This window comes from Barbus barbus (genome assembly GCF_936440315.1).
Source record: "Barbus barbus genome assembly, chromosome: 23".
Taxonomy (NCBI): domain Eukaryota; kingdom Metazoa; phylum Chordata; class Actinopteri; order Cypriniformes; family Cyprinidae; genus Barbus; species Barbus barbus.
In genome coordinates, this window is record NC_136751.1 from 22,885,804 (window position 1) to 22,903,230 (window position 17,427).

At 35.8% G+C, this 17,427-nt stretch overlaps 2 protein-coding genes across 4 annotated transcripts; both read left to right on the forward strand.

Annotated features, from left to right (window-relative positions):
• The first annotated feature begins 163 nt into the window (after nt 1-163).
• LOC306842830 (traB domain-containing protein-like) lies at nt 164-8,687 on the forward strand. Its single transcript, XM_079373924.1, has 10 exons — nt 164-558; nt 1,202-1,251; nt 1,707-1,764; nt 2,965-3,131; nt 3,219-3,359; nt 3,475-3,585; nt 3,816-3,955; nt 4,765-4,937; nt 6,261-6,357; nt 6,442-8,687. The coding sequence occupies exons 2-10, from the start codon at nt 1,228-1,230 to the stop codon at nt 6,623-6,625; spliced, it is 1,095 nt and encodes a 364-aa protein (XP_079230050.1). The 5' UTR covers nt 164-558; nt 1,202-1,227; the 3' UTR covers nt 6,626-8,687.
• A 1,332-nt stretch (nt 8,688-10,019) lies between these two features.
• Nucleotides 10,020-16,451, forward strand: LOC306842822 (protein adenylyltransferase SelO-1, mitochondrial-like). 3 transcript variants are annotated; one of them, XM_079373914.1, is made up of 10 exons: nt 10,020-10,097; nt 10,233-10,721; nt 10,891-11,094; nt 11,590-11,767; nt 12,500-12,630; nt 12,735-13,012; nt 13,185-13,353; nt 14,474-14,659; nt 14,744-14,900; nt 15,484-16,451. In XM_079373914.1, the coding sequence occupies exons 2-10, from the start codon at nt 10,252-10,254 to the stop codon at nt 15,691-15,693; spliced, it is 1,983 nt and encodes a 660-aa protein (XP_079230040.1). In that variant the 5' UTR covers nt 10,020-10,097; nt 10,233-10,251; the 3' UTR covers nt 15,694-16,451. The 3 variants fall into 3 exon arrangements, with proteins under 3 accessions (XP_079230040.1, XP_079230041.1, XP_079230039.1); XM_079373915.1 differs by having other exon boundaries at nt 10,047-10,092; XM_079373913.1 differs by having other exon boundaries at nt 10,065-10,721.
• Nucleotides 16,452-17,427: the final 976 nt, after the last annotated feature.

A 17,427-nucleotide genomic window follows, 5' to 3' on the forward strand; every position in this document is an offset into this window, starting at 1 on the left:
ACTTACAAAAGATACAATTTGCATTACAATAGTTCCTTTTAAAACAGATTAGCGGGGTGATATTTAAATTATACTTCCTACTTTAAGTATAAACCTTTAAAATCATCTGTTTACACGGCCTCTGTCGCTATCATCCTATATACTACATTACCCAGAAAGCATTGCAATAACGGGCGGCGCTTCAGAGTCACTTCACGCAAGCAGCTGACTGACTGTAGCTCTAACTTTAATCATTTCATTTTTGCCGAAGCTAGCAAATAAACTACAATCAAGGTGGTAGTTTTAGTATTCTTTAAATATCTCTATGATAAAAGGCAATATTATAATCGCCACGGCGTGCCAAAATAAGTAACTTATCGTTGGTTACTTCTTTAAAGTTTTTAAAGGGGGTTAGCTTTTATTAGCATAGCATCAGCTAACAGCTGCGTGGATGTGTGCGCAGTTAGCCTGTAGCCGAACTACCTTGTCAAGAATCATCCGACCCTCACTACAACTGACTGTCCGATCCGATTCGTTACTTTCGTGGGAAGAGTGGGCAAGCTGTCTGCCAAGTCAAATGTAAGGGATATTTCTATATTTGCTGCTTTTTCGAAGTGGTGGCTGAGATTGCAGCTAGTCCATCAGAGTTTGCGGTTTAGTTTTGCCTTCTGTTTGGACTGACTGTTTATAACTTCAGTTTAAAATGCGCTCGGCTTTTCTATGAAATTTAACTTCTTGCAAAAGCATTTTAAAAGCTAGAAACTGTAAGCTGTCTGAATTGAGTTTGGTGTGCTAACCAGGTGGTCTGATGACAGCAGGTTGCCTTCTGTATGATTAGATCTGTTACATGGTCAACATAAAACGCTTTGTTGTGCAGCTTAAAAAGACTGTTATCAGATCTGAACCCTCATTAAAACAAAAACTAATCCTGTTGTGCTGGAATCACAGCAGTTCGAAAAGTATACGTGGTGTAATTGCACAAGGCAAGATGGCAGGCTGATAATCAAGTCTGATGACTCACTTTACTCAACCAACCCAACTGCACAAGTCAGAAGAGTTGAAATCCTTTAATTAAACAGTGTCTGGTTTAGTGTATATTTCCAACAGGCCAGTACACAGCCTTCCAAAACTCTTCAAATCTGTTGAATGTCTCAGTGCCATTTGGTGGAGTCATATTATGTGGGTTGTTTTTGTGTCTGACTCGTATGATCTTTTATTTCAGGTTGAGGTTTTACTGAACAGCGCACAATGGATCAGGACAACAACTCAGAGGTATAGAATTAAGAGCTTGTATGTTTTGTTTTGTCTTTGGCAGGATGAGAACTAGAAGTATTTATTAACTGATTTAATTTCATCGTGATGGATTTTTTTCTATAACTCTTAAAGATCATGAACACGTGCCGCTAAATTGAAATGGCATCTGTTGTGGTTCAGTGATTCACTTTCCTGTGCTTTTCATTCACTTTCATTCTTGTTTAGTGTACATAAAGTCTCTTTATTGCCTTCTTGTGGGTATTGAAAGTATTGGAAAATCATCTTTTGTTTGTTTAGGTGGGCTTTTCCCACGATAAAGAAATATGCACAGCATTCATTGTTTTACTGAAGCTTTAAACTGCTCAAGATATCATTCGCTCAACCTTCGCAGTGCTTGTTCGCACCTGTTTTGTGTACATTTTCAGAATGTTCATGTAAAGAAATATGTAGATTATAATCATTTTTGTTTTTAGGATGACTCCGTTGGCCAAGCAGAAGATGATACACAACCTCCATTTCCTCTTGGACTCTGTAAGTAATCTCTGATTTAAAGTTTACAAATTCTTTTATATGATTTTGTAAGAAATGGTGCTGTGTATGTAGTCCTCAAAATGAATCTTATTGGCAAAGGTGTCATAGTATCATTTCAAAACTTTCATTGTTCAGTGCAGGGTTATTAGAATTTTGAATGTTTTATTAATTAACTAATATGAATAAATATTAATGAAATTTGTCTTTTCAGGTTTGGTTTAATTGGTAGTTTTTCCTAATTTTTCTAATTTCATTTCGTTTTTAGTTATAGTATTTTAGAGCTACCAACTTTGTGCTAACTGGTATAATTAAAATGTTAATTAAGTTATAGTATTTTAGAGCTACCAACTTTGCTAACTGGTATAATTAAAATGTTAATTAAGTTATAGTATTTTAGAGCTACCAACTTTGCTAACTGGTATAATTAAAATGTTAATTAAGTTATAGTATTTTAGAGCTACCAACTTTGCTAACTGGTATAATTAAAATGTTAATTAACCATATTAAGTGTATCAGCACCATCTAGTATTATTGCTGTCTTGTGGCATTTTCATTTTTAATGCAGGATGGTTGTGAAACTTTAATAATATGCCATGTTTCAAAAACTTTCTAGAGTCAATTTATTTTAGTTTCTATTTTCCCACTTATGTTTTTAGTTCCCCCCCCCCCCCAAGTTTTGTTTAAATGTTTTTTCAGTTTAGCTTTTGTTAACAGTAATAGCATTGGTCCAGTGCACGTTTAAGTGCTAAACTAACGAGTTTAGTTCATCTAAGTTAGAAAATTAAGCCAATTTAACTATTTCAAGTTTTCATCTTTTTCCAAATGCCACACCACCACAAAGGTTCAAAACATATATATTTTTTCTAAAGCTCATCCTTCGTATGTTTGTGCTTCAGTAGTGCTTGAAAAGCAGATCACATGACTGCTCTTTCCATTGCTGTCTGGTTTAAATGCAACGTTTTCTTTTGATTGATTTCATATGGAAAGAAAACTATTTACATAGTTTTGTTTGCGACTCATTTTCCATTTCCATTTCTGATTTTCAGTGCTGAAACTAGTTCTCTAAAAATATTTTCTGGTAGCTATGCCTCTACTGTGACTATAACGTGTATATAATAAGAAGTCTTCTTGCTCCACCTCTTATTTTCTTGAGATAAATAATATTTGTTTTGATCTTGAAAATATTTTTTGTCTATTTAGCGGACTCTGAGGCAGTGGAAGTGTTGTGGCAAGTGCGTACCCAGCGCCGACAGACGGAGCCAGATCTGCCGGACACCGTGACTCGTCTCACCACACCTGAGGGCAGTATTGTGTACCTGGTTGGTACTGCCCACTTCAGCGACAGCAGCAAGAAGGATGTTGCCACTGTAAGAACTTACTTTCTCTTTTTATGGACTAACATCTGGTCTACTGATTGATCAAATGCTGTTTTGATACTGTGCACTCTGTTTCAGACGATCCGAGCGGTTCAGCCAGATGTGGTGGTGGTGGAGCTATGCCAGTATAGAGTGTCCATGCTTAAGATGGATGAGAAAACGCTGCTAAAAGAGGCTAAAGACATTAACTTTGAGAAGGTCCAGCAGGCCATTAAACAGGTCAGCCATGACATAGCTGTAGTATGGTCAAACACATTCCTTTGCATTAATTTATCGACATGTTACTAGTCTAATCTCATTTCTACCCTCTGTTTTTTCTCATTTCTCATGTCAGAATGGAGTGATGTCTGGCCTCATGCAGATATTGCTGCTCAAAGTCTCGGCTCACATTACAGAACAGCTGGGCATGGCCCCCGGAGGAGAGTTTAGAGAAGCCTTTAAGGAGGTCAGTGTGATTGCACATGTTCTCGCTCACTTATGCAGTCCTCATGGTCCTGACATGCACTGTAACTCATGCACTCGCTTCTGACTCCCAGCAGATGTCACCAATTATCAAAGAACAATAAATGCACATAGTCTCGAAACATGAAACCTGTGGACACCACAGTGCATGTCACAGAAAAGACTGATCTGCATAAATAAAATATGCATTTCCTACTGTTTTACCCAATGCAGGCAGGAAAAGTGCCCTTCTGTAAATTTCATCTTGGGGATCGGCCCATTCCAGTAACCTTTAAGCGTGCAATAGCTGCTCTCAGCCTGTGGCAGAAGGCTCGTCTGGCCTGGGGCCTGTGCTTCCTCTCTGACCCCATCAGGTACAAGTCTACACCACTTTGTCTTTATATGCACATTTATCACTCCTTGATGTTTTTAAGAAGTTTCTTAGAATCTATAACTTCATATGGTGTCTTAAAAATGAGGCAAGAACGACGGCCAAATATGCAAGTCTGCATGGGTACATAAAAAGTTTTGCAAAATGGATAGCTGTGGGCTAGAAGCAATAAGCTTATGTTCAGTGGTAAGAAATAAACCACATAATAATTTAACGTATAATAAATATATAAAAGTTCTGAAGGCACTGATTTCTTCTGTCACAGTAACGTCTTTATTTTATTTGAGGGCATACAGTTGTTTGTGATTTAATGTTATTTAACATTTATTGTTTATTCAATATTTAAAAAAACATAAAAACTAATTGAATTGATTGAAAACCTTCATATTTTATAGTTAAGTTTTTTTTTAAAGTCTGCATAAAGGCAGTGCAGCAAATTCTACTATGGTGTATAAGTACATCACAAAATAAATCATGTATTACAGTTCTTTAGATTGTTTGTAGTAAAGCCTTGCACTAATGATGAGGGTTTTTTTCTTACATTACATTAATGAGAATTGGGGCGGTGAGGTTTCATGCCTTAAATTAAGCATGAAATTCCAACAAGCTTAATGAAGCCTTTATTTAGGACCATTAGTTTGAAAACAATAATTGTTGTTCAAGCATTGGTCCTAAATACAGGATTCTAAACCGGTTTATTTCTTACCCTGGCTAAAATATGGCCTGGACATGTTCTTGTATGGTTGAAATTTACATGAATCTGATTTTGGTATGTGTTTTTGCTCTTATCAGCAAGGAGGATGTTGAAAAGTGTAAACAAAAGGATCTTCTGGAGCAGACCATGTCAGAAATGATTGGCGAGTTTCCAGCCCTCCACCGCACTATTGTTGTAGAACGAGACATCTACCTCACACACACACTTAGACAAGCAGCGTGCTGTGTGGAGGCGCCTTCTAATGCTGAGAGTAAGTACTGCATGCCGCAGTCTTTTCCACTGCTCTGCTGTGAAGTGATAGTGATACTGTTTTGAAGTAGGGAAATTTCTTGAATTTAAAAATACCTATTCTGATATGCGCAGTGTGTTTAATATAAAGGGGTAGTTCACCCAAAAATGATAATTATGTAATTTACTCACCCTCATGTCATGACTTTTTTTTTTTTTTTTTTCTTGGAATACATAATGTTGCTAACCAAACCATTTCGGTTCACATTGACTTCCATTGTATTTTTGTCCATGTTTGGTTGCCAGCATATCTTCTTTTAAGTTGGGAAGTTTGGGAAGACACGAGGATGAGTAAATTATGACAGAATTTTCCAGTTTGGGTGGACTGTGGTCTGTAGCTTTAACTAAAACCTAAACAAAAATAATTAGAATCACTTTTTATTATTGCTGAAATAAAATGTTACATTTATATTTATTTATTAGACGCTTTTATCCAAAGCGACTTACAAATGAGGACAATAGAAGCAATTAAAACCAACAAAAGAGCAATAATATGCAAATTCTATGACAAGTCTTGGTTAGCCTAAGGCGCAGTACATGTAGCAAGGTGTTTTTTTTTTTTTTTTTTAGAATATTGAATTTAGAATAGTAGAAAGAATAGGAAACACTAGTGTTGGAGAGTCTTTTTTTATAATGCATGAAAAGAAAACAAGTAGATAGAATTGAAAAAGAACAGAGAAAGCTAGTGTTAGAGGGCTTTTTTAATACTAATAGTAGAACAACTTCATACACAAAGGGCTTTATTCACAGTGATTATACTTAATTCATATTTTGATTAATAAATATCTTTTACAAACAGTATGTAGTATGAGTCAAGATTGCTCTGTGCCTGCTCAAAATTCTGTGTAAGAACAGACAAAAATATGCCTGCTCTCATACCTCACCTCAGTAAGAAAGTATCCAGTTGTAATTGCTGTGCAACATTAGTAAACATGAACTAAGAATGAACAATACTTCTACAGCATTTATTAATCTTAATGTTAATTTCAGCATTTACTGATGCATTATTAAAATCACAAGTTGTGTTTGTTAACATTAATGTAGTGTGAACTAACATGAGTAAACAATGAACAACTGTATTTTCATTAACTAACATTAACAAAGTTTAATAAATAGTGTAATAAATTAATTGTTCATGTTAGTTAATACATTAATGTTAATAAATGGAACCTTATTCTAAAGTGTTACCGCTAAATGAAACTTCAGAAAGTACTTCTGTTACACCTTGACTTTGGAAGACTCACAGTGTTCAGTGTTTAGACGCTTCCTTTTTTTTTTTCTGCAGAAGTGCCTGCTGTGGTGGTCGGAGTGGTCGGGATGGGTCATGTTCCTGGTATTGAGAGGAACTGGGATGAAGAGCTCAATATTCATGAGATAATGAGGTACGTACCGACACAGCTGCATGTACTTTGGTATCTAATAGTACCAGATATATCATGCCAAAAATCTTTTTCTTTTCCTTTTAGCGTGGCTCCACCATCTCGCTTTGGCTGGGTAGTACGCAACGTGTTGAAAGGAGCCATGTGGGGGCTTCTGGGTTATGCCTGCTTCCGTGCCAGCAAGGGTGTGGGGAGGGTGTTACTCTCCTTACCGACAGCCTTACCGACAGTCCAATCGTTGCTTGAAAATATACGAACACCTTCCGTTTGACCCTTCTTTTATCGGCACAGACTTTTCAGCAGTGAGATCAGGATGTCACACTGAACACCAATAGCCTTAACTACAGGATGGTGGTTGGGTGAAATTTAGAGGAATCGTAAAAAATCCATTAGGAACATCGTCTCCATCCCATATGAAATAAACAATATGGGTGGAAGCTTTTGACTAGCTCTCTACCTCCTCAACCCTCTGTCCATCCACTCTGTGGACACAGAGCTGTACTGCCAAAGAAATCGGACCATGCTTTCTTTCCCGTTTTCCTCATTCTCATAGTATGACCTACTAGGAAATTAGCTGCAGCGGGATTTCCCACCTAATCATTCAACTGAAGTTTTATTTTGCTGTGATTTACTCTTGGTTGGCTCCTGTAAATGGTTGATGCATTTTGTCTCCCAGCAGGTGGTGTTCAGCAGTCCAGTATTGTTATTCCCTGAGAGTCAACATTTTAATCTGCAACCTAATCTGTAGTTCATTAAGAATGAATGATAAAGCCACCTTTTTTATTAATTGAACAGTATCCCAGAATTAATTTTTAAAACCTGAATTGCGCAATAGGACCATTTGTGAAGAAAAGCATTACTCAGGTTTGATTGAAACTAAGTATAATTTGATGATAAATACACATAATGTACATCGGGGAAATTATTACGACCAAAGTATTGTTGGTTTCACTGATTGAATTTGTATGTTTCTGATAAAAAGACTTGAAATGAGTGGAACTGAAACAACCGCACATGGTGTTTAAGAGATTCAAGTCACATCCAGTAATGGGAGGGAAGCATGGTTGCTTGGTTTTTCTAGTTACCTGATAAGCCCAACATAAACTTTGCCCATGCTAGCTATCAAGTGCCTCCTACCACATGACCTGGAAAGGGCTGAAAGGAACAGAGACTGGTCAGGGTGTTTTGCTCTTGCTCCATATGGTCATAATAAATGGGTACTGTTAAATCTGGAGTCCTCCGTTTCTCTCACACAGTTTCATAACTGGTTCATGCTAATGGGAAGTTTCTGGAATTAGTGAATTATGCAATTAATTAGACAAGCTGCATTGTTTTTATGCAATATTTTGTTGTAAGATAAGAGATCAAATTAATTTAATGAAATTATCAGCTTTTCCCCTGAAATAAAGTATTTTCATTACTCTCTTTTGCTACTATTCATAGAAGCTGAGTTGCCTAAAGGTTAATTTCACTAAACTGGAAACAAACTTAATGTTTATGCTTACAGTATGGTTATACTCTAACATATGTGATCTTTTTCTGTTTAATCTTTCTTAATCATAATTCACCACTAACTCAAATCATGCATCACATGTGACCATCAAAATGACTTGAAACTGTAAGTGTAGAGAACCATTAAAGAAGGTAAAGTTGACAAGAAAAAAAAAAAAAAAACAATAGCATGGGCCATCAGGGCACAATTTGGGAATCTTGTTTTATATGGATGGAAAGGTGGGAGTGTTTCTGCTGTCTGTGTGCTTAAAGCCTTATACTACTGGAACTGCTTCTTCATATCTTGACTTTGTTTTTCCATGTAGCTTTTTACAACTGTCTTATAGTGGTCTTATAGGGTGACTGAAATCCATTTTAAATGTGGCATCTAGGTCACAGGCACATCTGAAGCACATAACATTTGAGTGTTGTGGGGAATGCTAATGCCTTCTGTTGTTCTTTTAAATGTTTAGATGCTGAATGGGAAATGCTCTGTTTTGAACTATTGTGGGGCTCAAATTAAGATGTGATTAAAGCTTTGCATGCATGCCTTGTGCATTTACAGGTATGCTGGAGAAGGAAATGACTATATGGATGTATCTGCATGATTCCTTGTGTAGATGGCTTGTTGGGATTATTTAATTAGAATTTTTACAACATATTGTAATGGTTTAAAATATATATTAGCATTCCGAGATATTTGTCAGTGCCATGGTGCTTAATGATTATAACAGTTCCTGCATTTATATTTGATCGTAATGGATCAAGGTGGTTGAAAACTTATTAAACGGGTGCGTTTCCCAAAAGCATCATTGTGACCATTGTTGTTTTTGGGAAACGCACCCCAGGTTGACTGATTCGTTTAATACAATGTTTTTTAATACTGATCCAGTGACCCAGTAGTCTAGTTCTGTCGCTGTCTTCCTGAAAACTAAAACTCTGTCTTCCTGTTAACTTCATGCAGTTTTACTTTTTGATCATCTAAATCTGCTGCACTTGTTGGGTGAGAAAAGACATTGTCAGGAGTATTTGAGGCATCTCTTTGTGCATCCTTTAGCTTTACTGCTCCAATGGCTTTTTTTTCTAACCATTGTTAACTGTGGAAAAGGGGAATAAATGGTCACACTTTTGTTAGTGCTATAATTTTTGCCCTTCATTTTCAAGAAGCTAATACTCAAATATGTCTCATATATTAAAATCTTAAATAAATTTTCCAACCTGTTATATTTGTCTTTCATATCTTCAGTAAGTACTTTAATGCATAAAGTGTGCATATACTCACACTGCTGGGTAGATCACTTAGAAATTGTAGTCCGTGACTGACTAGATTACATGATGAAAATTGTATTTAGTAGCGTAATCTAGGTTACTCATTTTAGGTAATCTATTCTGACAAATTTTTAGATACTTTTTGGTCTAATTTATTTTAAACTTACTAATAAACGTACCATATTGATATAAAAAAGCAAAGAAATTATAATCCATTTTTATGTCAATTTCTTAAAATCAATTAAACATTACATTATAGCCTATTACACAAGGATTACCACTAGTCTTAATGCAAAAATTTAAGTGGGTTTTTGAATTGATAAAAAAAAATAATTAAATCATGAAAATGTCTAATAAAAATAATTTTAATACTTGAATACTAAGCCTTCCTCAGTGTGTAAAGCAATTAGCCTACATCCCTCCACCCACTTTTCAAGCTTAGGCGGGTTTTAGCTGTTTTTGTTTGTTTGTTTGTTTGTTTGTTTGTTTTTCATCAGGTAAGTTATATTCCAAGTAAATATTTTTCAAAGGAGTTTGGCTGACAAAAACGTTTGGGAATCACTGGTTTAAATTCACAAATAAACAAAAACAGCAATGAGATGACATTTCCCAAGTCTTCCAGGTATGAAATGTTTTTGTTCGGACTTCCAGAAGATTAATGTATGATAACGACATATTGTTTCACAGCTAAGTTATATCAGTGAAGTATCATCACCAGTAATTGATTTGGTGCTTTTCCTCAACATTCAGAAGCATGGTTTGCACATTTATTTAAATTACATCTACATGGCCATTCTATTTTGTGAATATAGTCAAAGCTAAATGCTATATATATATATTCACTTTTCGGTTAAAGTAAATGGGGACTGAGTAAATGTCTGTTCGAAACCTGTGTGTTTGTTTCTAGGGGGAACAAAAACAACGACGGACCAGATTTCCGTGGGCAGACGAGAACAGCTTGGTGGTTCTTTCTTTGCAGTTACGTAAGGATGACTGTCACTTTTTCCTAGTCTCCTTAAATAACAAGCTTTGTTAGACATAAGTGCGATGTGAATGGCTTCCGCTGGATGGCGTTTAGCGCGGCTTTATATCTCATGTTCCGGTTTTATTTTGCGTAGATCGCTATCACATGCTGGGATGGACGACATGGGCATAAACACAGGCCGCTGTTGTCTTGAACGACTGGAGTTTGACAATGTTGCTCTTAAAAAACTTCCACTGGACCCGTCTACCGAACCAGGGGTCCGACAGGTCCGGGGGGCCTGCTTCTCTAGAGTCCAACCCACCCCTCTGAAGAACCCAAAGTTTGTGACAGTCTCAGGTCCAGCTCTGGCACTGCTGGGTCTTGATGCTAATGAGGTTCTGGAGGATCCACTGGGCCCAGAGTATCTCAGTGGGTCTAAAGTGATGCCAGGATCAGAGCCTGCTGCCCACTGCTACTGCGGACACCAGTTTGGACAGTTTGCAGGCCAGCTTGGGGATGGAGCTGCATGTTATCTGGGAGAAGTGAAAGCCCCGGTGGATCAGAGCCCTGAGTTACTGCATGAGAATCCCACTGGACGCTGGGAGATCCAGGTGAAGGGTGCTGGACTGACACCATACTCTAGGTAACAGGCCTGCTACTGCATTTTCACTGCTACATGTTATGTGCCACATCATGTTGTGCTATTCTCATTTATTGCTCGCATTTAAAATGATCATTCTGGAGATGCCAATTCCACTTTTCTTTTATTTCCTTAAGATCTTTGTCCAATTTTTGTCCTTTGTGTTTTTTAGGCAGGCAGATGGGCGAAAGGTTTTGCGCTCCAGCATACGTGAGTTCCTGTGTAGTGAGGCAGTTTTTGCCTTGGGTGTCCCGACCACGAGAGCAGGATCGGTTGTGACGTCAGATTCACGAGTCATGAGGGATATCTACTATGATGGCAATCCACACATGGAAAGATGCTCTGTGGTGTCACGCATTGCTCCCAGCTTTATTAGGTAGCCTTATGTTGTTTTTTGTTCCTATAAGTGTTAGTTTAGTATTATTTATGTACTATTATAGTATTTATTAATATTTATGCATTTATTTAGTTTAGTTTTTCTATTTTTAATATTTTTAAGTTTGAGCAATTTTATGGGCTTTTGTTATTTTTATATATATATTTTAAATATTTATATTGAGTAATTTTAGTTCTTCAACTTATTTTTAGTTAGTATTCAAAGAAAATTTTCTAATTGTCATTTAAGGTTTTTCATCAAATATTCATGTTTTATTTAATTTCAGCTTACTTTTCAGTTTTACTTTTTTAATTAAATGACTGAAAAAAAGTAGTTTTAGCTAACATTAACAACAAGTCTCAACTATCTCTTTTTGACCTTGATTTGTACTTCAGTTTTTATATCTATCAGTGAAATAATGTCACTTGAAAAGGTCTTTAAGGGCTTGCTGTCATTGTTCTAGATGTTAATGTGTTGACCTGACCCTTGATGTAGGTTTGGATCATTTGAGATCTTCAAACGAGCTGATGAGTTCACTGGCCGCCAAGGTCCCAGCTATGGCCACGATGAGATCAGAACCCAAATGTTGGATTATGTAATTGAGACCTTCTACCCAGAGATCCATCAGAATCACTCAGACCGCATTGAGAGGAATACTGCTTTCTTCAGAGAGGTAGACTGAGATCTATTCATTGCTTTTAATAATATCAGTGCTACAGCTGTGGTATTGATCCATTGAAACACCAGACCATTTTTTTTTATTTTTAGTTCCTGCAGTTGCTTGTTGGTATTCAATCATCATCTTATCCTCAATGACCTTATTTACCAGAGTGACTTTGGCAGGCTACTATCATCAGATTTAGCTTCTTATCCACTAAGACTATATTAGAGCACATTAGCACTGTGCAGTGATTAAATTAGCTAATATAAATAAAAATTACATTTTCTTATACTATTGTACATTTAAATTTATTTGTGACTTACTAATGAGGGAAAATACACAATATTTAAATTCTTATTGCATTTTCTACTAAATATTTATTTATTGCAGTTTTGACAGGATATAATGGGAACAGATGTGTGCACTTGTTCTGAATACTTGTTTGATTTGTAATATTCCTTTTGATTAGTAACTGCATCTTTATTGTGCTTTTCTATGTGCACTTGAATGTCATTTTTTGGTTACACTTTATTTTAAGGTGTCCTTGTTACAGTGTAATTATTCACTTAAGTACTGAGTAATATTAATTAACTACATCTATTTACTATATGGTTAGGGTTAGAGTTGGGGTTTGATTTGGGGTTACTTGCATGTAATTATGCATAATTTATTGTTATTATAATATTAAGTACATGTAACAAGGACACCTTAAAATAAAGTTTTACCAATTTATTTTATTACTAGGTGACTTTACGAACAGCGAGGCTGGTGGCTCAGTGGCAGTGTGTGGGTTTCTGTCATGGAGTCCTCAATACTGATAACATGAGCATCCTGGGCCTGACTTTGGACTATGGGCCTTTCGGCTTCATGGACCGGTAAAGTCTGACATAAACCTCAAATGTTATTCCGACTATTCAGCAGTCATTTGCATTAATGAACAATCATTCATGAACATTAATTTCCTTTTTTGTTCTTCTAGTTTTGATCCAGATTTCATCTGTAATGCCTCCGATACTTCAGGGCGATATTCTTACCAAGCCCAGCCAGCCATCTGCCGCTGGAATTTAGCTCGGCTCGCTGATGCCCTGGTACCTGATCTACCTCCGGACAGGGCCGAACAGGTGCTGGATGAGTATCTGCCTCTTTACAATGGCTTCTATCTGAGCAACATGAGGAAGAAACTGGGTCTGCTGAGGATAGAGGAACCAGAGGACGAGATGCTCATCACAGAATTTATGCAGACCATGCACAACACAGGTATGAAGATAGTGTAACAATCATCCTGGAGCTATTGTGTTTCTCATGGTTCTGTAAAACGTCAGTCTTGATGTGTTAGAAAACGGTGATAATTGCAGGACAATAGATGCTTATTCTCTCAGATGGTAGATGATTATACCTCTGATTTCTCTCTACCTTTTCCTCCTCATAGGCGCAGATTTCACCAACACTTTCCGCAGCTTGAGTCAGATTTCCTGCCCAACACAGCAGGAGGGGGAAGATGAAAGTGAGGCTATAAAACAAGCCGCAGAGCTTATCCTGCAGCAGTGTGCCTCTCTAGAGGAGCTCAAAGCTGCAAACAGACCCACCATGGATCCACGGTAACACCTCTGTGAATATTCTCATGTACACTACCATTCAGAATTTTATGGACAGAAAGAATTGTAAATGTTTTTAAAACACATCTCTAATGCTCACCAAGGCTGCTTTTTAAAAAAAATCAAAAATACAATAAGAACCGTTATATTGCGACACTTATTACAATGTAAAATTATATTTTACTATATTTTAAAATGTAATTTATTCCTGTGATGGCAAAGCTGAATTTGAATCATTACTCCAGTCTTCAGTGTCGCATGATACTTCAGAAATCATTGTAATATTCTTATTTGGTGCTCAAGAAACATTTATTATGATTATCAATGCTGAAAACGGTATTGGTGCTTAATTTTACTATCACCTTTGATCAGTTTAATGCATCCTTGCTGAAAAATTATATTCATTTTGTTTAAATAAAAAAAAAAACTGACCTCAGACCTTTGAATAGTAGTCTATATATTTAGAAACATTGACAGCAAAAAATGTATTAATGGTGTATAATGATCAAAGTTGTGCATAGTTTACTATGTAGAAAGCCCAGATGAACTTTTTTCTCGCTCTTAAAAAAAAATCAGTTTACCACCCACTGACTAAATGTCACACAGTTCCTACTGTCTACTTTGAGATGGGAGTAGATTTTTGGACTGCTGTCGAGAGCAAAATGTATTGGGCAGGCCTTCAAATTTGCCTAAAATAATCATTGTTGTTATTATTAGCTAAAAGTATTACATTCTTTTACAATATCTTTTAAAGTATTTGTTAATTGAAATTAAAATAAACTAAAATACTAAAATAAAATATAAATATAGAATGTTTGACTTCTAAATTGTAGCCTTGACAACCAAATGACATAAATGAAAAAAACTAGACATAGAAATAATTTAAAAGAATAAAAACTAAATCACTAAATAACAAAAGCACATAAAATTAGCAAAATGTAAACTGTGAACAAAAAGTGTAACGTGAAGACTGAAAAAATATAAAAATAAAAGTGAATTTGAAAATATTAATAAATCCTATTATAGTTTAAGTAAAATAATATGGTTTTAAATGGAAAAGAAATGGTCAAATATCTTTATTTGCATATTTCTGTTCAGTGATCTTTTCTTTCCTTCAATATAGTGAACTTGCAATGCTGCTGTCCATGGCTCAGAGTAACCCTGCACTGTTCCAGATGATTTCAGACAGGAAGACGGTCGCGCGGCAGCTGGAAAGGCTCTCAAGATTGAAGGAGCTGATGGACACCAATGCAGAACAACTAAGGGCCAAACAGACTGAAGACTGGTCCTGCTGGATCAGAAAATACAGGTACAGAAAGGACACTTTGAATTATTTTATTAATGTTTTTTGCTACTATGTACTTTTGCATATATTTTCAATCCAATTCCCAAGGCAGCGGCTTGCTCGTGAGTGTGAGTCAGGGGTTGATGTGACAGATCTGCAGAAGGAGAGAATACATGTGATGAACAACAACAACCCATATGTGGTACTCAGAAACTACATCGCCCAGAATGCAATAGAGGCAGCTGAAAATGGTGACTTCTCAGAGGTGGGGCTATTACTAGCATTTGTCACTATCATTCAAAAGTTTGGAGTCAGTAAGCTTTTTTTTTTTTTTTAAGAATTTATTCTTTATTCAGCAAGGACACATTCAGTTGATCAACAGTGACAGTTTTACAAGACTTTTACACAAAATTCTATTTTAAATAAATGAAATAAATATTTTTTTAAATAAATCTTACCTCCATATTAATCAGAGAAAAATGAAAAAATGTACCACAGTTTTTACAAAAGTATTGAGCAGCACAACCTTTTTGAAAATAATGAAACGATCACTTGACACTGAAGACTGGAATAATGGCTGCTGAATTTTATTTTAAAATATATCAAAATGTAAAACAGTTGTTTTAAATTTTAATACAATTTTTGGTCAGCATAAGAGACATAATTTTTTTTTTTTTTAAAGTTATGTTATTATTGAACGGTTGTTATAAATGTTATGATGTTTCATGTTCATTTTTTTTTTTTTTTTATGATCTTTATAATTTCTCTTGTGATGTTATTTTATGGCAGAAAGTCCATAATCTTAAAACTCGGCATTTAAGACTTTGTCGTCTTCTCAAATCCATTAGGTACGGAGAGTTCTGAAAGTGTTGGAAAAGCCGTTCTCTGTGCAGGAAGATCTTGAAAAGCCAGGTTGGGTGGGAAGAGGAGGAGTGGCGGATTCAGGAGAAAGAGATGAGACCGGAGAAGAAGGGAATACTTCAGGAGCAGAGGCTCGAGTACTTGTCCCATATGACAGCAAGCCCCCAATGTGGGCCAATGAGATCTGTGTCACCTGATCATCATAAAACCTTCATGACAACTAACCTGCTCATTTAAGAGGAATAATCCTGCAGAAGCTGGTTAGGTGTCATTGAAGGTATTAAATGAGGCATTAAACTCCTGTCCACCAGTTCAAAAAAATGCAGTAAGATAATGTGTTGTGGGCTAAATGAAAATCCAGCACGTTTATCGCTGTATATTTGACTGGTTGCAAATGATGACTTAGACAACCAGTCTAACCATGACAGGTCTCAGTCTGAAAGATGGAAGTTATGCCTTTATATAAAATGACTGTTAGTTTCAAGTGAAACGCACAAGCTCTTGATCAACCAAGCTCCAAAGCCTAAACGCACAAACAGATGTAATCGATTACCTAAAAGTTCTCACTTTAAATCATGTAGTTATAAGTACGTATAATTGATTTAACACACAGTCCATGTGTAGCTGAAATAGTCTATTAATCAGCAACTACATTTACTTGTAAATAGTAATTAGACAGAAAGTTTTAAGTGCTTTAAGTTTCCATACCACACCGCTTCACCAATTCATTTTTAAAGTGTAATTGGAACATGCATAAATCATTTTACATTTTAATTTTGCAGCCAACAGAGGGAGTACTGTGTTTTTGTATGCTTTGTGTCCATTCTTGAAATGCCATCAGAATTTGAATGTCTTTCAGCATAGTTTCAACAACTGTGAAGAAATTTTCAGACATTATTTATGAATATGCAATATTTCTAAGGAAGTACTAATTTAATAAACATAACAAATAGCATGTCTGTGTTCTAATTTTGTAAACTAGGATTATTTCTCTGAAGATGAGGTTTTGAATTTGTAAAAGACATTTGGGACCTTTTCAGTGAGAGTGTGTGGGGAAGCAGCTTCCATTGTTTTCATTTAGGGAGGAATGTCTGAGCCTGAGGCCCAATACTTAGGTAACATGTTAACACAGGTTCAGATGTGTACCTAAAAATATTAAGGCAGATTTCAACAGTGTCAAATACTTGCAGCCGAGAAAAAATATCCCTGTAATGTATTGCATATAACAGGGGAACAAGCATTCTTCTTTCTTCATATTGTAAAAGACCAAAATCCATGGTACTCCCAAAGCCCTCGTTTTAATGTTTTTCAAGGCTGTAGAAGAACAAACATGCACCAGTTCTCACATTCACTGAAGGACGATCATGTTCTTGGGCAACTCATGTATGGAAAGCTGTTTTGACATTTATTAAACCGACTTGTAACACTTTATTTTAAGGATCAGTTCTCACAGTTCTCATTATGTACATATAAATATATACACAGTATATATTTTGAAAATATATGTATATATTCATATGATTTATATTATATATAAATATATTTAATACATAAACATAACATATTTTTCTGAAATATATACATGCATGTGTGTGTATTTATATATACATAATAAATATACACAGTACACGCATATATTATGTAAACAAAAACTTCTATTTTGGATGGGTTTAATCGTCGTTTGACAGCACTATTATTAACTAGCTGGTTATTTGCATGCATATTACTAGCATATTAGCTGTTTATTAGTACTTATAAAACACATATCAGTGCCTTATTCTGCATGGCCATATTTTAGATCCCTTAATCCAACCCCACACCTAAAAGTAACAACTGCCTTACTAACTATTAATAAACAGCAAATTAGGAATTTATTGAGGGAAAACTCGTAAATAGTGAATAGGTGTCCCCTATTCTAAAGTGTTGTATAT